Below are 23,186 nucleotides of genomic sequence, written 5' to 3'. Positions count from 1 at the left end.
GTTGTCATATCTAGTCATCGTTGTGTCATCTCTTAACTGATGTTTGAAGGTTATGTAAACGACTATATCCAAGGTCCACTGTTCATTTTAATTTTACAAGACATATAAATAAACCACAGAAACGTTTGAATCGTGCGTTTTGAAAACACACGAAATATAATAAATGCTTTTTTGTTTTCTGTTTTGGGACTGATAAATATTAAAGGGACAGGCCTAACCATATCTCAGGAGACGTATGAGGGACTCTAAGATTTATGTAAGTTTCGAGTCTGATGCCAGCTAAAAATGAGTACAACACCATCTATTTTTCGAGGGAATCCATTTGCTGACAAGGGTCAGTCATGTTATTGCCATCGGAACCCGGCTAGTCCGAATTTCAGCACAATCTTTACTCAAGTCTCATACATATTAATAAGGGTCCAAGAACACAGAAGAATAGGATCGAACATTCTTAGATTTAGTAAGATTATCCGAAAGTTACGCACCTCTGGGTGCCGGGTCGATTGACACGATTGGGAATATATGTTTATTGATGTCGGGTTCGGTACGTCAGTGGTCAAATGCATTGCTCATTTTCTTTGTCATGTTTGTAAATATAAACTGTAGTTTTATTTCTACTGATTGTACCAGTACGATTGTAAGCTATCCCTAAGAAAGAAGAAAGTGCTTCTTGGTAAACAGCGGGATATTATCCGCTTTTTTCAATACAATCGATTGTAACAGAGCATGGCTGATGACCGACATACCGTCATTATAAAGTCAATACTATTAGTAATAGATACAGTTTAGTAGTGATCTATTGCTCTGATAACTGAGCTGTTTATTCGTAATGAAGTGCCATAAAATATTATCGATTATGGTAGTCGCTTTGACAACTCGACTTGAATTATTAGGCGCCTGTGGAATTATCTGTGTTAACTAACATTATAAAAACGTAAATGTTTATATTGAGAGCACCTATAGATGAACTACGGCTTTTTGTCTTAAAGTGAAAATTCTCTATGATGACATCACTGAAACTTCTCTAACTGACTTCATGTCACAAATAAACCTCTTTTCAGTCATATGTAGTCTTCTGTAGCAGGTCTACCTATCTATTTTAAATAAATACATCTTATTCATCAAAAGTTGGTCTTTATATTATTAACTAGCCGTTTTCCCGCGGTTTCACCCGCGTCCCGTGGGAGCTAATGCCCGCGCCGGAATAAAATATAGCCTATGTTACTCGCAGATAATATAGCTTTCTAATGGTGAAAGAATATTTAAAATCGGTCCAGTAGTTTTTGTGTTTATCCATTACAACCAAACAAACAAACAAAGTTTTCCTCTTTATAATATTAGTATAGATTAACACAAAAAACAGAAATAAAAAAATACCATTTCGTTTCAAATTCAATCATGCAAAAGTACAACGCTTGAACGAACTTTTATCGAGCGAGAGCCCGAAAGAAGAATTTCTTTCGCAACCAGCCATGTTTCTCGGCCAACTGACTTAATAAAACGAATCTGTGTACTTAAACGTATTTCTTTTAAATAAGGGATTAATTTACAGATCCCTCATTTAAACGAGCATGGTTTGGACGAATTGGGGCATTAAAATGTACAAAGCTGGGTATTTTAAAACTTAGTAGTATTTCGCTTGAATTATTGCTATTAGCAAAGATGCAGCTGCGATTCTCTCTGTTCTATAACTTTCCTTTGACAGATTTGAGTTTTGTTTGAATGGAAGTGGATAGGTGACCCTTTTGATGCTCTAGGTACTTTATGGACGTCAAAGGCCGATATGTCATGCTTTGAAACGACATCCGAGAGAGAAACTGTGATGTAATGTTTCTAGTTTGCACCTTTTAAATGGCTCTATTGCTGCTTTTTAAAACAAGCCTTTTTCCGTCCCATATCTGAATGATCGTTCCATTTTTGACATTAAATACATAGTACCTATGTCTTCATAAAATATTACTTACTTCATCACGATTATTGCTATCTAATGTTTATAAGCATATAATAGTCCACCTGCTCCAATATTTGTTTGCTTTCTAATAACTGTTGAAATTACACTTTCGCTGTTTCCAACTGAGAAGAGAAAATATAGAAAACGACGCGTTTTTGTTTGAAAATGGTACGTGACCATTCACATTATGTGTGATTATGTTTTATTATGGTCATGAAGAACGATGTAAGGGTAAATATACACTGACATAGCAGTATAGTCATCTTGTCGACACATCTTTATTCAACATGAAACTTAATTAACGCACATCCTGAAATTAGTTTGTTCAGAATCGTTTAATGAATCGATTTATATCGTTTTTAATATAGGTAATTTTTTATCCTAAAAATAATTAAAACTACGGAAATTATTGTCATATTAACCCTGTACAGTCAAAACAAATTCAAATAGACCGTAACTCAAAGTAATAAGACTTCGTGTATTGTCGGCTTTTTCCGTAGTTTCGTTATGTTGTGTCGAGTCGAGCGGCGCGCGGCGCGATATTTGCGTGCGTAGTAGTATGACCAAAAAGTTCTCCAAGAATTGGTATAACTAATTTAGAAAATAACAATACATATACATGTTAAATTAAAAATTCAGTGTATGTATTATGATTATAACATAATATTCTAATTGGGGTGTTTGAGGGTGTTCGTTAATTACGTTACCTACATGTTGTATATTCTTCAGCATTCCTTAACCTAATGGCAATACTTTAAATAACTAAATTAAAAATTATTCACATTAATGGCTACTGCAAATTAACCTTATACCTTTCTGGTAATTATCACTAATAGTCACATTCAACTGTTACTTTTTTATACTTCAACTGTACCTACATTTCTATTTTAATTAATTTGAAAACAAAATTGCCGTGTTTCATTTTCCTAACAGGGTTTTGCAACTCAAACAAAGTGATACAATACATCAGATATGTTTACCTGGCTTGTCTTTCATCCTGGTATCAATATTGACAGGGTGACAAAAGTTTTTCGCATCGTAAAATAAGACTCAATACATGCCGTGTGAAGTAGGTAAAGGTTCTATTCTGACGTCAGCGATATATTCTGATGTCTTTTGATTAAACTGGTTGTAGGGTTTACTTGTACACGACTTTTTCTGTAGGTATCGGATACCATATCTTCACAGAAGCCTTGGAGATGTACAAACAAACAAAAACGGAACAAAATTAATAATGCATTGGATATCAAATAAAAAAATAACTGTAATGAGAAATTAATTATTCCCATCCGTGATTAAAATTCTGACAAATAAAGTATCTTATACTCCAAACAATTAAACGAATTGACAGAACATCTAAGCTTTGAAGATTTCATAAAACCTTCCCATAATTAGCTGTCATGTGAAAATGAAATGTTTTAATTAAATGAAATTAATTGATCGAAATACACACAATATGCTTCACAACGTTCAGCACTAAATATTTGCGAAGGGAAAATTTATTGGCTCAATAAATCAATGCAGCGATTTCAAAATCAAAACAGAAATCTATATCATTAGGAAGTGAAATATTGGGTTTCGTCTTTCATATATCTATGTTGTATATTTGTTTGAAGGTGTTATGAAACGTCTGTCTGTCCGTTGCAGTATAAATATTTCCTTTGCTATAAATGGTTAGCTAAATATTATTTAACATGTTACCTAAATATGAAATGGATATGGGTTAATGTTTTTTTCACAATCATATTCATATTGGGTGTGTACTGATTAGAACTGTGTTTTTGTGTGCTATATTTGTTGATTGCATAAATTATTTGAAACAAGGAGATCTAAATTACTGATACTGTGTAAATGTACGAAATGTATGAATATAACTATGTTAGTGTCAAACAATAATCATAAAACCTACCTTTGTTTCAATGTTAAACGGAGAAAGGTCATAAATAGCAATAATAAAGTCATTAAGTGCCCCAATTAGTCAGTCAGGGACAGTTTTATACGCACGTTAATTAAAATAAGACATAAAATCGTAGTCACATCGAGCCAACTTAATGGCCTCGACCTTCACCTAGCGAAGCTACATGACGGAAATAATTGCACGAACATAGCATTTAGTTTTTTTGTTTTTGTAGCTTTTTTTAGTGTTCTTTACGGTATCTAAAGGGTACTTATGAAGAAGATTTTTTCTCATACTAAAAATAAAGATATTATGTTAGACATATTTTTAGTGATCTACGGAGTTTGACGCTAAAGTGGCTTCAAAACTATTTGGTAAGATTTTGTGTCGATATAAATTTGAAATTCTAGCAATAAAACAGTTTGTCAGAAGATAATCTTCACACGCTTGCTTTGATTTACGATAAAGAGTAAATAGCAACAGAACAGATTGTTCTTATAACAGCCATTTATCAAACAGAATGTGTTTAACAACACTAATAAAGCATAGCTGCCATAGAAATTACTGTGTAATTTCTAGATCGTAGGTAATATGGCTACTGAAGAAATTGCGTGTTTCTATGTGTGCACGTTATATCGCGTGTCTCACTGACCGGAATATTGTACACTCTTCGACAATACATCAGCATCTGATGGAAAATGCCAAACGATTTTCAACTTTCTCACCATCACTACAATGACCATTATTGCGTGTACTAAAATTACTAATAAAAGTCATTTTTATATAATTTGCATAATTTAGAAATCTAATAAGTTTCACATTAAGAAAAACGTTTATAATAGTTTCAGTAAGAAATACGAGTATTGGTACAAAAAGTGGGAACATTAACTTTTTGGGAATTGCTTTTTACTGCATGAACCTGTCCCGAAAACAGCGATTTCGCATTGACAGTATTGGAGAAAAACATGGAAACTAGAAGGGATGTGACTTGTTCCCCCTTTACAATGTTTATGATCATATTTTTTTATGGAAATGTTTATACTTTCGTGATAAGGGTTGACGGTATCTGAAGACATGAAACGGGTTACGACAACGCAGTACCAATTGAGATTACTGAAAAATATTGCTCGAACGTTCTGGGAGAATTGACATACCTTTGAAGATAGGAATGCTCCAATTTTTGTTGATCATTAAAATGAAGAAACGTACCTGAAACAAATAACGTAAAATTAAAACATATCCAAATATATAAATATTAATCATTCAATTTCAGATATATAATTAAAAATTCTATTGCTGATCGCATTTAAACAGTAAACATTGAATTATTTTATAACATGTTATGACGCAAATTAATGATATCCATTTTAAAACCACCTTTGTTTATGCAGGTAAACCACAGCCAATGTTACTATGAAATAATCCGCATCCATGTATAAATAGCCTAACAATATTACAATTACACAAAGAGCAAATATCATTTTAAAATAATGTGAATTACGGAAAATTTATCCTGTGTAAATTCCAGTTGACATTCTTGGAAATATGCTAGCGAAGATTTCCTGTGAGAGCATACATTTTATGAAAATATGTGTCTATAAATACATTCTCACAATAATTTCAGGTACTTCCCACTTCAAAATACAAAAATAATGTACAGGTACAAAAATCAGCTTTAATTACTACACTTACACATCTTTGTATGTGTGTGTAATTCAATGTATTCCCTGAATCTTCTGTACACAATATTGTAATAAAGAGGAATAAAGAGGAATGGAGCTTTCGTTATTTATATGGTAATATATTTAAAACAAACAGTAAAATAAATCCCTGAGATAAAAAAAAAAACAGAAAAGTACAACGTATAACAGTAATTTTTGTTTAGTTACAATTGAAGGATTTACCGATACTAGAACGAATGTGAATTGCTGAAGTTTTATTTTTATTTGCGGCCACTCCAAAAAAAGAACAAAATTAAAGTACAAAAACATCTTTTGCAAAGAATAGATGAAATGAATCCATTTATAGCATTGAAATAAGAATTTTATGAGTTCGTAATCTTAATCGCTGTGTCGACACATAAAATGAGATCCCATAGATAAAACGTTTAAGTTTCCCACCATAAAACTAACACTTGGTACGTAATACGTACTTAGAATCTCGCGTTGTCCCACTTTCGACATAAAAACAAACACATCGTAAAGTTACAATAACAATATTATGGGACTATGGGACAATGTTCAACCGTTGCGAAAGTGGGACCGTACAGAACTATCTATTGTTGGAAGATGTGGTATAGCCAGGGCCGGATTAGGCGTGTCGGGGCCCGTAGGCAATAAAATACTCGGGGCACCTAAATTAAAAAATGGACGATTGCTTAGTTACAACAGCCGCGCTTTGCGGTGGTGATTTGATCAGCTCGATCTAACTAAACAATGCCCGCGCGGCGTGCGGGCCCGTTTTTCTAAGCGGGACCCTTAAGCAGTTGTTGGCTGTACTGCATATGAATCCGTCTCTGTACATGACGAAAGTTCATCTACACTGCACTTGTAGGTATGGATGAGCACATGTATTTAGTCCTGTTAGTAATATTTTTTATTAGAACTTTATATTTTACGAGTATAATACGATTTCAAAGCCAAAGTCCAGACTGATTTTATGTGCCATTCACATTTAAAGAGAAGATGAGTTCACACTATCAAATACAGATGATGCCTTAACAGTTAATGAGATTTTCTTGATAGAACATTATCATTCGCAGCATAATAATCATACTGACGTCATAAGCGTACCAAGAACTTTTCTTTCCTTAAAGTAGAAATCTATTTATTCAAGGCACGTGCTCAAATATCTTCGGAGCACACAATAGGCTGTTTCTACGTAGTGACGTTTAATTCCGTTTCCACTTGTATTTTCCTAACCAAGTATGGCTTGTCTCGCAGGTATGTTCCGCGCTACTGAACACCCCTAGCGCTTTAATAAAAGTTTATTAGAATTAGCTGACTAAGCATGTTCTGAAAACGATGCTACATAAGGCTTGTAACAATGACAACAGAAAACCAGCTTTAGTTCTATTGTTTAAAGTTAATTTTTGCCTTTGTTGTTACCTGTTACTACTTATCCTGATACTAAGATAGGAAGTTCATCAATAAATATGAATTAATCAACAATAATGTTGTATTTTTTTCTGTAATAAAATCTAAAAATAAAGTCGTTATTATAATAAGAATCACCTTGAATTCCAGTAAACACAATCATTATGAGCTTCGACGTTCTACGTTTTACAAGAAAATATTGCATATTTGTATTGATGATAAATTGTCTATCTATTTCAAATAATGACTAATCCAATCACTGGATTTACAACTCAGAACTTAAAGTTCATATAGGTAAATTATTTGTCAATGTACAAGTCGATTTCAATGTTTTATGCTTCGAACCAATGTTTGCTATAGTCATACTGAAGTATTTGTAATAACGAAACCAATTTAATAAGCGTCCACACATTCGCAAGTCACCAGTCATTGAATCGAAGTTTGTTTCGAAATACAAGTAATTTTGAGCTCTGTGCCAGTCCAACTGTGTTTAACCGCTCAACAGTGTTAAATTGGACGTTTTCCAAAAGGTTTTGAACCGAATAGAGCGCTGTCAAACTTATAATGAGCAACTTCAAACTATGAATGCTGACCCTGAATTCTATGACCTTTCGAAATCAAACATAATTTTAATGGCCTATCGTTAGCAGATTTGGATGTCAAAAACAAAAACCTTGCGAAAATATTTAAGCGCATCGTTTAAGAGTTTATTGACCAATTGTATTGACCTATTGAAGCCTTTGAAATATTCTAGACACAAGTTTAAGTTATATTGGTCGTGATGCTCTACAGATCTCCACGATCAGAGTTCAATGTTCTGATAAATTTCTTGAGTATTATTAGCAATTTTGAAGGGCGACGTTTCTTGAACCCTTCAGATAATACTAATATAAATAGACTTCAACAGATACACAATACAGATTCTGATGTTATTTGTTAAGGGATTCAACTATATAAGTACTGAATAAGAATGATTACAATTTATTGGGCGTTTCAACATTGGAAAAAATTAGAATAGTAAAAGAAAGATAAATCAGTCATTGTAAGTGTCAAAAGAATTCTCAGAGTATTGTTAAATTTTGGCAAGGTTTCAGTTTCATGATAAAGAAATATCAACTTGGGAATGTAATTTGTTAGAAAACATAATAAATGATGTTTTTCTCCTACAACGTTACAAAGACGCGACAAATCAAATCGAGTTAATTTTTCACAATCATATAATTACAACTGCCTATAATTAAAACTGATCGTAAGTCTGATACGTATTACACATGACAGTGTAATCACTTTTATTTTACTTTTATTTTTTACTATTCTTCAATAATGCATAACAATACAATCAGAGCATAATCATGACAATAAAAATAAAGCACGATGATAAAAGAATTCTACTCAATTGTATATGAAGGCAAAAAGCAAAAGAACTATTGGAAAACTTAGTGTCCCTTCGTCCAGCATACTCACCATGGAATCCTGATATTTCATGAATGTCAAAAAACTGTTCTGAAATAGTGCTAAATAGTGCCCAAAGGAAAAAAATAGTGCTCTTGTACTTGCGAAGTTATAGCCATAGTTCGATGAGTATGCTGGACGAAGGTTTCGCCCAGCATACTCACCTCCGTCCGGAGAATCTGTATACGCTTCAAACATAATTCATACTTCAAAAAATAGTTCCCAAATAGTGCCAAACGGTGCCCAAAAAGAAAAAACAGTGCTCGAATAACTTCGGAGTTATAGGCTTCGTTCAGTGAGTATGCTGGGCGTAGGTTCTACGCCCAGCATACTCACCTCAGTGCGCGAATATCGAACGAGCTATAGGTACAATTTACGTCTCAAAAAATTGTGCTTGAAATAGTGCCCAATATCAGTCCAATTTTTGCTTGACTTTTGACCTAGAAAACCATTAAATTTGATTGTAAACTTCTACATACTAACGTAAAATGGGGTACAGTCGTCGACACATGTTTTTGGACAAAAATATTAAACTTTCTAATTGTAGACTTCATGTTATTGGAAATAATTATGGTATTTTCTCACATGTCAAAAACAAACAAAGAAACTGAGAAGCGCTTGTTCGTTTCGATTGCTTTGTGACACAAAATGGACCCTTATCACCTTCAAAATATAGATCAGTCTTGTCTAATAATCGTAAGATGTTAGGGCAGCGCCATCTAGTAGTAGTATATTGAACTTTATCACATGAGGAATACAGGTCAATTCCGTAAACGTTGTGGTACCGTCCTTGATCCGGAAAATGATTATTTTGAATAATTTTGTCAGTTGTAATGTAAGCATTAATAACAGCAACTTTATTTTTCATGCATGATTTACTTCATTTGATATCTTAATCCTTCAAGCGCCGTGATCTAGACAAAATATATAAAATCATTGTTCCTAGCTACCGGGGTCCCATGCGACGCGCGAAGGCTTAATCATATTATTATAAAGTATTATTAAAATAATGTGTAATTAATAATATTGCGATTCTAAAGTAAATACTCCCTTACATAGACAATTAATAATTTACACAAGACAAAAATTGTTAGAAAGAAAGTTAATAATATTGTATTCGACTGTACTCAATGTAATGTATGTAGAAGTTTACAATCAAATTTAATGGTTTTCTAGGTCAAAAGTCAAGCAAAAATTGGACTGATATTGGGCACTATTTCAAGCACAATTTTTTGAGACGTAAATTGTACCTGTAGCTCGTTCGATATTCGCGCACTGAGGTGAGTATGCTGGGCGTAGAACCTACGCCCAGCATACTCACTGAACGAAGCCTATAACTCCGAAGTTATTCGAGCACTGTTTTTTCTTTTTGGGCACCGTTTGGCACTATTTGGGAACTATTTTTTGAAGTATGAATTATGTTTGAAGCGTATACAGATTCTCCGGACGGAGGTGAGTATGCTGGGCGAAACCTTCGTCCAGCATACTCATCGAACTATGGCTATAACTTCGCAAGTACAAGAGCACTATTTTTTTCCTTTGGGCACTATTTAGCACTATTTCAGAACAGTTTTTTGACATTCATGAAATATCAGGATTCCATGGTGAGTATGCTGGACGAAGGGACACAAAACTTAGTCCCACGTCGTTTTTCTTCGCCCGAGGCAAGACGTTAGCTCTCTAATTAGTTTTGCATGACTAAGACGGCAAAAAATCTTGGTTTCACATTCGAAAGCGTTTCATATGAAATACCTTACAAAGGAGAATTTATTATGATTCTTATTTATAGTATAATGACCTACTTTACCATTGTTTAGTTTGTATTGTAGATTGATATCGAACGTGTATTGTTGTTGGTAATCATTTTTATCGTTCAATGACCTTTCGATCGACAGTCTTATTGATATCGAGCTTTGAATAAAATATTGGAAAATTAGGGTGGGAATTAGACATTATTGTAATAAAACATTGATAATATGATAATTTATGGTCCCTGTTCATAACATGCAGTTTATTACTATTTTTCCTCGATTGCTTACATGAGCGATGGCGACGTACATTTACAAATATTAAAAAATTTTAACAAGGTGTGTTTACCTCAAAATGTGGTTTATTCATGTTTATACCAATTAATTTGAATAAGAAAATTTAAAATGTCTTTAATTAAACTTAATTATAAGGTCTGTAACACGTTGCAATTGCACGTTACTTATCAAGAATATTACAAAAGAAAAATTGGAATTGTAAACGTTAATTGGGGAAACCATTAAATTCTCAAAGGCTTCTTCTTGCGTAACCGTTAACAGGACTTATGTAACTTTATAAACTTAAGACTTTTCACACCCAATTTTGATAAAAAATGGCGGTCATGCATTTCGTTTTATTAAATTCTTGCTTGAAGACATTATTGTGGATTTACGCTTTGTTACTCAAATAATGAGATTAAAAGAAAATTGTTCATGGTTCCAGAAATTAGGATTGGTATAGAATGGTGTTGTTGATTAACTTAAATCTGGTTTTCAAATTCAATGAGGTAAGAGTTGCGAAAAATACCCAATAAAGTCATTAAATTCACCCATACCGTTTATTTTATTTAAAACCGTAAAACCGTAGTGGTACTTTTTCCATGATGACGAATACATTGCTTGGTTATAAATGTTTTAAATAAGCCTTAAAAATAGCGGTAATTTCTAAAATATAAATTACCTTCACATTTCAATAAACGAAAACACAAAATTCGCTCGCCTCAACATAGCCGCAGTCTTAAGGAATCAAAAGTTTCAAAACAATCAGGGAACATCAAAACTTGTGTAATACCATCGGAAAGCGTTGCTTTTGTGACAGTACAAAGGAGTCGAAACTCAACTACGAGGTAGTATTGCTTTTAGTATAAACTTTCAACATAATATCTCGATAGAAGTGCTGGGGAACTTTTGACATCCACCGTCTATTAGCGGTACTTACGTCCTTTCGTCTTTGGACAAGCTTTTAGTGTGCTAGCAGTTCTGCTGATACGCCACTTTTGGTGTTATCTGAACATTTTGTTTCTTAAATTATTGGCTTCATCATAGTTTTATTTGTGTGCATATAAAAATGCTTAGCAAGCGATGTCACGTTCATCATTTAATTTAGGTACCGATATATCTATAACATTTTGAATTATACACAGGAAAATAATTTACCTACTAATAAATGCATTCCATAACGACGGAAAATAATAATTAAATCCTAATAAATGGTCAGGAAAATATTAATCTCGTTAATTAGTACCTACCTAATATACATGAAGTTCAAAATATGTGCCCAAATTAATGCAATAATGATGTCATGTACAAAATTGATTACAAAATATTTGTCCGTTTATACCAAAGCAAACAAAACACGACACCATAGAGTAATTACAAAATAAATGTGTATCATCTGAAGCAATACATGTAAAGGGGGACACATACATTAGTTGATAAAGAACAGGATACACGTGGGGCCTTATAAGTACAGTTAAGCCGACACGACATGTCCGTATTCAATGATTCAGTGTACATAGCACGAAAGTCGTGACGGTTAATAAATGCCTTTCAGTATGAACATCATTACTTGATATAAAGCAGCGTCTATCTATTGGCAATAAACTAATAATTCATAAACCTTCGGCATGAATCATTCGTATCTATTAGTGAAATTTGAATGAATTTTGATGAGTCCGAATAGTGAAAACCCTAAGGGTTACCCTAATTTCTAGGAATAAATAAACAATTGAAAAAGTCTGTTTTCACAAAACGGATTTAGGTACACTTGGTTTTCAGGAAAAGTAAGAGAGTATTATAAATAAGGGTTAGATAACACACAAATATTCAACATAAACATGGTAGGATATAATGTATACTGTCTGTAACTCTTTCACGCATAAACAACGGAACGAATTTTTACTAACTTAACTTGGCAGTAGGTAATAGCTTAGACAACTGAATAAATTATGCCGATTGTTATCCATATCGCGGGAGAAACCGCGGGCGGAAGCTATTATAATTTACAAAATACCCGTGCAAAATTAGCTTATTTCTAGTTTAAAACACTGAATACTCAGGCATTTGAACAACAGTCGTCATGGTCCATTTATCCAATATCAAGAACTTACAATTCCATACGTAACAGATTTTAATTGTGCGTAGACAATAAAAATTGATTGATTGTTAGGAAGTACAATTAGTGGGTAGTTAACATTTTGTGCCTCGTGGTGTAATGTGTTATTAATGGTCCGGTTCTGCGAGTGCAGTCTCTTGAGCCTAGTTTGGAGCAAGGTTAGTCTTTGTTATGATCCAGAAATGCAGAAGGCATCATCTATTTTAAAGCAATGCTTGTCCCGATTGGAGAATTCCCGCGGCCTTACTATAACTTGGTCTTTCTGACATAGGTCTATATGACATGACAGTTACAAGCAATCCTAGTATAAATAATTAAGAACGTTTCAAGCCTAAAAAAATATTTACTTAGAAAAACCATCTTGAATAAAACGTAAATTCTGTCTAACCAATATTTTTACCACAACGTGATTTCTGCCAAAACGAGAGAAGAACCAAAATAAATACTGTCTGATAACCTACATTACTCTTGTCACACGAATTTCAACCTTATTCATTGCAGATAAGGATGTTCTAACGTGTTGAAACAAAAGCAACAAATGAACATTGATGGCGGAGAAACGCGCTTGATTTACTGCCGAAACATCGTAAAACCGCGTCGTCAACTTGCAACCATTCATCATCTTACTGTCAATGCTATCAACGAGTTTTTATTCCATTTAACGCCCGTACGTTAACCTCGTCGGATGAACTGTGATACGGATGACTGACCACACGTGCACTACGTGAGGGTCTTCTAAAGTTAAGTAATACACCTCCATGACCTCATTATTGACGTTGCATGCCAAACGGAGCAGACGTGACAAATTCAAAAGAAATTCTGCATTAACGCACCGTAAAAATACTCACGAACTGTGACGAAAGCTACTATACTACCACGACATTACTTTATTTCGTTTTATAATATCAAACGTAATTATATTAGTTTCGCCAGAATGTGCCTCTAAAATATCCAGAGTTTCTTTATTGAGGAAACATAACTCATCAGAAATCGGCATATAAAATTAATCGGTACAGACGCCGTGACTAAACGTCACTGCGTTCAGAGGAATAGTTCTGTTTTCCGTACTAATTTCTTCCTAGTTATAAACTTGATGAGGGGAATAAAGTTAGTGACCGGGTCGACAACACAGGACAAATGCCGCGGAATTGTTGTCACCGTGCCAAGTAAAGGTTTGGTTACATTGCGCAACGATGCGCGCGCGCCGCTCCCTTCATAAACCAGCGTCAAATAGACGGTAACGATAAGTGCAGTACTCATACGTCATAACGATAATGTTTCTGCAAGCGATATGCTTATGAAATATTCGTGCCTACTACGAAATACATAAGCAATTTACGAAACAAGGCATCCTAATCGTGGCATTACATTAATAGAAAAGGCCACGCTATCAACCCTAAGAGTGTAATCTTAAAGACGTCATAACACTCTAAGCATCTAACTTAGACTGAGTCAGTTCTCTGAAACGTAGGTCGTCTTTATTACTGTAAAATTGAAAGCCACGATTTGACCCGCTTCATACTGCAGTTGTCATAATGCAGTGTCGGGCCAGTAATAAAATGGCCATTAAACTGGCGACTTTGTCTAACTGAAAATGTCAGGCCACCCTCACCAGTGACCTGGAGAGCTACCAAGGGAATGTTCCACATATCGTGCCTTTGTAAACCATTATGACTTATAATAGGACCATATTTCATAGACTTGGCAATAGCAAGCGGTTTATTACAATAGTGGGTACTTACTTGAATGTAATGTACTTGATTTTATTGTTGTGGTAGCGAACTACATTGTTATTACTATGAGGTAATGTCGTTAGTTATTTGTCAATATACTTGTAAGTTAACTGAATGAAGCTGTAGAACTTGTTTATGCTGAACTTAATCTGAATATAATTGTCAAAATTTTGCACGTTTAATGTAATTTTGGTACAATATGAATGATTATTATCTTAATTTATTACCGTTATAACCGCAAACTTGCAATGAAAGTGGTTGTAATGTTAAATGACAGGCAAATGGAGTAGATGCAGGAAATTTTGTAAATGTACATACAGCTTATAGCGTATTCTTGTGCCGGTTACATCATGCTATTTTCTAAGCGACGGAACAACGGACGTACAAAAGAAAGACAAGAACTAAGAAAACCAACATTATAAAATAACAAGCCAAAGAAAACATACACGGTGCAGGTTAAGTCACAATATCTAGACAAAAACAAATAAAGTTTATACGAATACATAAACACCATATAATTTTATATTCCTTTACATCATCGAAGATACGTAATGTTTACCATAATCTATTCTATGGGAGGACAAGAACAAAGCACGGAGCTTTTCCCCACTAAATATCATGGTGTTTCGGAGATAAAATACACCATATCCAACACGCTAACTAATAAAAGGCGACAATTTGTTTAATGCAAGCAATCTTGGTGCGTGCGAATTGTGCCAAAACATTTTCTTGAGAATATCTCGGCCTGTGTTAATGTAATTCCGTCGCCTATGTGAGATGCGTGACGTATAGATACGTAGTATATTTATAGTAATAAAGCAAGGGAAAGTTATGAGGAAAAATTCGATAATAGGCGGCTGTTCTATTTATTTGGCAGTCGGTTGATGATATAATGTGGTTTGGTATGTAAAAGTCCGATTGCTACTTACTCATTAGTTTTATCTACTGATAGCTATATATATTTGCATGTATTAGGTGTTACTGTGAAAGTAAGTATGTTTCTGATTATGATGATATTCGGTAAATTATTCTATCGGATTTTAGACACAACCGGGCTAGTAAAGCAAAGGAAAACCTAACATTCTACTGATAGGTATAGTAAGAAATACTATTACCTACTACGAGAAGTATTATTGTAACTACAGTTAGGTACTACTCTTCCAATAGAACAATTTACACGTGCAACCACATTGAATCTGTAATACATACTAGTATTGATCTCTTGTTCATCAATATAATATTTTCATTATCTATGACGCAATCGTATTGTAATAGAAAGTGATGACTTTATCTAACAAGAAAGTTGTAATTCTTATTGATACAGAAGCGACATTTGTTATCAGCCATCGTTACACTTGAAATTTATCTACAATCAACACGTCTCGACGAATATCGATTGGTCATCATTATATTTTACTTTTATCGCAATCTGAGTCTGGCCTATTAATCTGTTGCGAAATATTGCCATGCGAAAAAAAGCTTTTGTTTTCTAATCAGGTAAGTGGTTAGCATAGAATAAATTATGCCTTGGCCGCTAAATCTAAATCTGGCAACACACGTACTGGAATAGGCAATACATATTAATTGCACGGCGCATTAACGTCCTTAATGACTGCCCGTATGTCTAGTGGACAGAGGCGTGACTGCTGATCATGACGTTCAGGGTTTTATTCCCAGGTGACCTGATTATCTGATAAATTAATTATCATCTGTCAATCAAAGCAGAGTAGGTACAATATGTGAGGAAATTATGAAGCAAATTTGTCTAGGTACTTTTACGACTCTGATGAGCAATGAAACCAAATAATTATAATTCCGATAAGTTTTTTCTATTCATTACAATTACGAAATTAGTCATACTCTCAGACAGATTAATTAGAGTATTAATATTGATAAAGTAGGTGCGATGTTTATATTCCGGCCACTTTTCTGTGTTGTCAGAAACATTTGATCTTTAGAAAACCAAACACAATATTTGAAAGTGAGTCATGTTTACATTAACACTAATGAAATGGGTCACTCGAATAGTCTTAAGTGGATTTTTGAAAAAATATTTCAAAGCAATTTATTTGATTTAGATGTTCAAATAATACAATCAGGTCATCGACTTAACATGCAAAATCAACTTTTTATTTAAAATCTCTTTTTAAAAATATGACGATGCGATTTTCAGTTTAAATTCCAAGAAATTTTATTTCGAAGTCTCTAGAACTGTATTTTTCAGCGCTTCTTTCGTCGAAGGCGCGATTGCATTGCACAAGTTAATCAGCAACCCATACGTATTCGTTGAGAGATAAATAACGCATATATAGGTATATCGGCACCATTGATTCCGTTCAATGGTTACTGGGAATCCTGTGTTTGACTTGCATACTCAAGGCCAGTCAATGAAAGGCATACATAAATAAACAAATGAATACACCATTACGTAGATATATCCTGCAATGATTAGTACTGTATATATGTTTCTGAGAATAGAATTGATAAGTCACAGTTTTGTCACCAAACTTGTAGACTTTTGGGTAATGTTTGACGTTCTCATTAGATTTTGGTGTTGGTTTTAAAATATTTTAGTGATAACGTAGTTTCGAAAGTGCAGGAATTTGAAGTGGCTGATACATTGTTAAATGTTGGCCACTCATCCTAGTAATAAGTTACCGCAAAGTTCTTTTCTTTATGTTTGAAAATAATCTCTTATAAAATCTCAAGTAAAAATAGCTTAATTTCCCTTCGATTAACCCCCAAATGTAACACGATTTCCCCAAAAAAGGCGAAATTGTTACAACCAAAGTGGTTGTTCCGTTCAATAAATCTTCCCGTGGCCCATTCGCTTATTAAGTCTCAAGGAAGGCTGTAATTTTTCATTAGGCAACCCCGTTTGAGCCGACATCAGAGAAAATGAGCTACCTGGTAAATGTTGGGATGTGGGTCTATCAGACCTCACGCGATTTAATAATAAATACTTCTATTACCGGGTTAAGTTAGCGTCCAGTCAGTTGGGATTAACTGGCTAGAATTTTTCGCATTATTATGTGCGCATAAATGTTATAGCTATGGCAGAAGATGCTTGTAAATAATTTAGCTTGAATTTGGTTCCATATAGGTGCTATGATTCATACATTTTTATTGGGCGTTTGGGTCAAAATAAATTTTAATGATTTAACTGGAATTCTAAATCCACGAACATTTATTTGAAATATTAACTTAACAAATAATATCTTATTGACAGGTATTGTGTGTCCTCATTTAACGAGACAGAACAATAAACAATAAATAAATGTAGCTATTTCAATAAATACTAATTAACCCACAGGACAGAACGTATGACCTAAATGAGGAAACATTATTGCAAATTAAAATTGGATTAACGGATTTACCCCGTAGTCTGGCAGACTTTTGTCTAGGCAAGTTTATATATGACGGCGAGACATTCACTAAGCACTAGGTATTATAAGCTGATTCTAGCAAATACCTAGACAAGTACTAAAATAAAATCGATTATAAAGTAACAAAGAACTAAAAAAGAATAGAACACGTTGTAACCAACCCATATCCTAAACAATTCGACATTCAAAACCTGCAAAAACATTGACCTAGTACACTAGATTGCGCAACGATACGACCGTTAGCCAAAAATTGATGACATCATCCTCCATCCTCCGAGGCTTTTTCCCAATCATGTTGGGGTCGGCTTCCAGTCTAACCGGATTCAGCTGAGTACCAGTGCTTTACAAGAAGCGACTGCCTATCTGACCTCCTCAACCCAGTTACCCGGGCAACCCGATACCCCTTGGTTAGACTGGTGTCAGACTTACTGGCTTCTGACTACCCGTAACGACTACCAAGGATGTTCAATGACAGCCGGGACCTACAGTTTAACGTGACATCCGAAACACAGCCAATGGTGTCTAAGATATACTTAGAAAGTACATACAGACTTAGAAAAGTTGCATTGGTACTTGCCTGACCTGGGATCGAACCCGCGCCCTCATACTTGAGAGATTGGTCCTTTACCCACTAGGCCACCACGACTTTTTTTTTTTTACCAAAAATTGATGACACCAAACACTAAATGGACACTTTCCACAAAACTGATAATTTGACAATGAACATTTTAGACACGACCCAGCCTATGTCTTTTCTCTATTCGTCACTGTTTACTTAACACATGTATGAATCATAAGACAACTTACCTAACCAGTTAATTCACTACTAGTAGTTTTATATTGTAAAAAATTACGTCATGAACCGGCGGAAAACAAAACTGCAGTATGGGAATACACTATAAACCGATATGGGTTTATTAGTCATTAGTTTTATTATAATGAGTGAATAAAACCTTGAATGTAAGAATCCTTTCTAAAATATTCCTAAAAAGGTCAAAACTCTTACCGCAATTATAAGTACCTAGTATTGATGTAACAATACGGTACGCATACAATACCAAATTGAGTTCTCATAGTCAATTAGGTACTCACTAATAAACATAGCAACTATGAAACAAGCACCTTCGTTATCATAACTCTGTGGTAACGCCTAATCAAAGTAACTCTCCATGAAGTTATCAACAATGGGGGCAATTACCTTAGATTATATTGAAGTGAAATATACACCAAAACAATCGCGATTTACGACCAAAATATAAAGTATCACAAGAGTCAATACAATGATTCAGTCGATATTGAAACCCTTCAAATGAATAACTATTTGATTACAGGTATACAGTAATACAACAATAATTTACTAATGTTGTCTATTCATATATGATAATATCAGCAATGACGTGATGCTTTGTAATGTTGTACCTCAACCGCTTGTGTACACTTATTTCCTAATTATTCACCTCTTTTTGTTCTGTTGGCGTGCTGGTCCTAACTCCTGTCAGGTCCTTCCACCGCAGCACCCCCATGACGGCGTGACGCACCCAAGATCCCCGCCTGCCAGTCCTCCCGTTAGACAGTTCATCCACCACACCACACAACACCGAGTTCACCACCAGTTTCCCAGTTCCATCCTTATCACTCTTAAGCGCCACTTCGCTACTTATCGGCAACGACCTTCTTTCCCTCATAAAGCCAGAAAAATAAATCGCTGCCAGCTTTCTATTCAGGTTTCCCAAAATGCATCCTCAGAAGACACTCACTATTAATCATCCTAAGATATCGTACTTCAAAGACGATATAAATCTTCCAGTAAATCGTTTATTTTTATTAGAGTTTTCGGGTCACCCAGCTGCGATCTTTCCCATAAGCGTCCGGAAGTTTTTCAATTATTCCTTTAGCTATAAAAGAAAACTCTCAAACGTTCTTCTGCTCAACTAAATTGTCCCCTAATGGCTTTGCGAGTCCAAATACAGCAGTCATGCACGAAAATAGTAGGCTTTAACTTTCACTTTGGATGCGTCTTCGTCGCCCTGGATGTAGGTTAGACGTCTTTCGCTGCTGGTTATCCACGAAAACGTCAACACTGTCGCAGTCTAGTAAATTCATTCACAAATTCCTCGAGATGCAGTTCTTAAACTTTTTCCTCACACTTTAAACACAGTCCACACTTTTATAACACGTCCGATTTAATTCACGTTAAATCCAAATAGTATTCCCGAATATAAGAAAAAAGTTCAAAATTTTGGAGTTGTCAAAACACGATCGTAACGCGAACCAAAAATATCGAAGACAACACAACGTCCACACCGGTTTACGTTCGAAAACCGAATGGAGCGGCGCGTGCCACATGCTTCTGCTGACAGAGGCGCGTTAAAGAAATATCGTCTCTTTCTTCGCTGCATAATTGCTATAGAGTAGACAAGGACAAGTAGCGAAACAAACCTTCACACTCAGTGCATTGGAGACAAGACAGGTGAATGTAACAGCCGCAGAAGACAACAAAAACTTTTCAAACGTTTCTAGTGCGATTTTCTATTGTGCCTATGCGACATTCAACTTGGAAGAAAAATGGTACAGCACAAGATTAATTTACTGTAACGATAAAAAATATACAAACGATACACGATAAGAAAACATTGGATTGCAAGATTTAGATTTTTATTTGCAGTCTGGGTACTGTTGTTAATATTTGTCCAAAATACATTGAAAGTGTTAATTAATTCATCAATAATATTTAAATACTTTACCAGACTCTAGGACAAAGTATTCGTATGTTAATACCATACCATTGTATTCAACTTCGTATTTTCCCCATTCCCATAAAAGTACGTTGCAAAAGTCCCATCGAATTTAGGCGTGGATGCGTTTGCGTGGGAACATCCGGCACCAACGGTCTACATCGAGACTCCCTTCTCAAACAAAGGGCCCACAGGTGCCCCTCAGAACCCTTACTTCCGAAGCATAGTAGGCAAGATTAAGACGGAAACCTATTTTATAAGAGCTCCCAAAGTATTGATAAATCCTTGAAAATAATAGATATTGCAATTTTTTTTGGGGCTTGCGATTTTTGGATCCTTTAAATGGATGGGAAATTAAGCTTCGTTCAACTTTTATCTATTTTTTTAGTACAATTTTTTTTTTTTAGGTTGTCGTACGAGGACATCATAACTCCATAAATATTTATTCGCTTCTATAACTTGTATTTAACTCTATTAGGTTGAAATGTGGTTTAGTGAATGACTTTCATCTTTAGGGAAAAAGTATAGAAGATATATCGTAATGTTTATGAAACGTATTTTCCAACACTGCACATAATTTTTATATATTTATTTCGCTCGTAACATACCGAAGCCGAGGACTTTGAAGCGGAAACAGATACCTTATAAATAGAGGAAGGATGTGGTGTTGTCAGTCGGGTGACAGAAGCTCCCAAAAAGTATGAATATAGTTCCTAAGTACTTGGATCTTTTTGCAGGGGAAACTTTTTCAACTCCTTTCTTTTTTTACCACCAAAAGGTAACTTGATACCAACTTAAAAGCAGGATGGCAATTGGTGAATACAATGTGATTCCCATGGGTTTGAATGAAGCCCTATTTTACACTAACTTAATTGGACCTAAAAGGCCTCTAGGTAAGTTAACATCCGCGTATGTTTTGTTTTATCGTTCCAATTAAATCGCAAATTTTCACAACGTTTTAATGTAACAAAATTTTCACTTTCCGTCATGTAGAATATAAACGCAACATAAATAACCTGGTAAGTATTTTATAATTCATAGATTCGTTACATCACATAATTAATGCATATAGTGCATGTCGGTTAAACTAGCGCAGTGGAAGACTAGATCATTCATCAATCATTAGAAAAAAAAGGTGAAAGAGTAACGCCATTTAACAGTAATTCCAGTGCACACAATAAATCTGTCTAGAGTTAATAATTGTAACCTCAAATCAAACTGCATGTGCAAATTGCGTTTTCATGTCACGTCATGTGGGACTGTGGTCCTGTTTTAAACATTTGGCTAACCGCGGGGCGTCCCAACAGAGCTACAATAAAACGTTTGTCACAAAAAAGGTCAAATTACTGTATCAAAACATGTTTTTTTGTACACATCGGGCGAAGTGGGAGGTCTTATGTCCTGACAACCTTTCCTTTGAGATATTGATAAAACAATTGTCTCGGGATAAGGGCACTTGAACGTTCCAATTGGTTCGATACCAAGAATAAACATCATAACAAATTGTTTTCTGTTATTGCAACTCGACACTACCAAGCTACTTTTCTTTTATTACTCAAACTAGAAACAAGAAAACGCTAATTATTTTTCCCCAACATCCACGTATATTAATGACGTCTCTAAATATCCAATTAAATTCTAGCACCCTAACGATGTAATCAAATAAACTGCCATGCGAAATCATTAGTGGCCAAAACTGAGTCGTACATATCTACAAACATCAATTATCATTAGGCGTGTTTCACGACTACATCATGCGAATATGGAATATGAGAATATTTTGTAAACGAACCCAAAGTAAGTACAAATAGACGTGACTGATTGAACCTGGGGAATCGGCTAGGGATGCGATTCTGCATACCGAAGATCACGTTTGAATAGTGACGAGAAATAACGCTATCGATAAAAAGTTACGCGATTTATGGTGAACGTCGGCTTTATCTATGTTAGCTAACTGCAGTTGCGATAAGACAAATTGAAACAAGTATGCGTGGCCTTCTCGTAATATTTGAAACACAAACTTTTATGCAATAGCAAACACTTCTATTACGTTAAACTTGATTACTATTCAAAATAATTTAAAATGCAGGATGATTCAGTTCTGAAATTAAGAAGTAACATCGAACAGACAAAAACCGTTCATCGTGCAATATTCCAAGAATAAAAAATTCAAAGAACCAGTACAAGAGTAGCCTTCATAAGTAGAGCTAAGCGTAAGCAGTTAACGTAAGTCCATCACTACGCTATAGTGATTACGTAAGCGGCGCATCACTTATGCAAGTGCATGCGCCTCATTTGACGGTCGTTAGAGCATAGCCCACGCAGACCTGAAATGTAGCCAGCCAGCTACAGCTAAAACACTGCGATTTGATACACCTCACAGCACTAAGGTACTGTGAAATCGGCGAATATCATGCGAAGTTTAGCCGACTATCTTGTAAGGCAACGGCTATTCTAGGTGCTTTACGATGCCACTAATTTGGACTTGTTTGCAATTACGGTTGCCAGCGCTACGGTAACAATTTTGACCGTTGATTCGAAAATTCGTATAGTAATATTTTTTGTCGTTTTACGTCAGGTTTTGGCTCTAACAATACTGAGGCATGGCAGAAAATTAATCACACACGCGAGAACAAAAAGATCGTTAGCAGATACTTTTTTTTGGATACAGTGGATTAGAAAAAAACCAAAAGTTTTGGCAAAGATAAACTCTTTCTTTATCAGAAAGCTCCTTGAGTTAAGTAGAGAGTACTTGAAAAAGCTTAACTTTGATAGGTTATAAAGATATCACAAACAT

General features: G+C 34.8%; 1 protein-coding gene across 8 annotated transcripts in view; it reads right to left on the bottom strand.

The window, feature by feature from the left end:
- Positions 1-23,186, bottom strand: part of LOC124638996 (rap1 GTPase-activating protein 1) — a 267,806-nt gene that overhangs the window by 58,926 nt on the left and 185,694 nt on the right. For 2 of the 8 annotated variants that reach the window (XM_047176197.1, XM_047176198.1), the window contains exon 1: positions 19,112-20,265. The exons of 5 other annotated variants lie outside the window; for them this stretch is intronic. In XM_047176197.1, coding sequence (XP_047032153.1) covers positions 19,112-19,339 — 228 coding nt within the window. In that variant the 5' untranslated portion in view covers positions 19,340-20,265. Of the gene's footprint in view, positions 1-19,111; positions 20,268-23,186 lie in introns of those variants that run through there. One more of the 8 variants, XM_047176194.1, reaches the window with a different exon arrangement.

This window comes from Helicoverpa zea, chromosome 18 (assembly GCF_022581195.2).
Source record: "Helicoverpa zea isolate HzStark_Cry1AcR chromosome 18, ilHelZeax1.1, whole genome shotgun sequence".
NCBI classification, from domain to species: Eukaryota; Metazoa; Arthropoda; class Insecta; order Lepidoptera; family Noctuidae; genus Helicoverpa; species Helicoverpa zea.
This window is presented reverse-complemented; position numbering and strand designations above follow the sequence as displayed.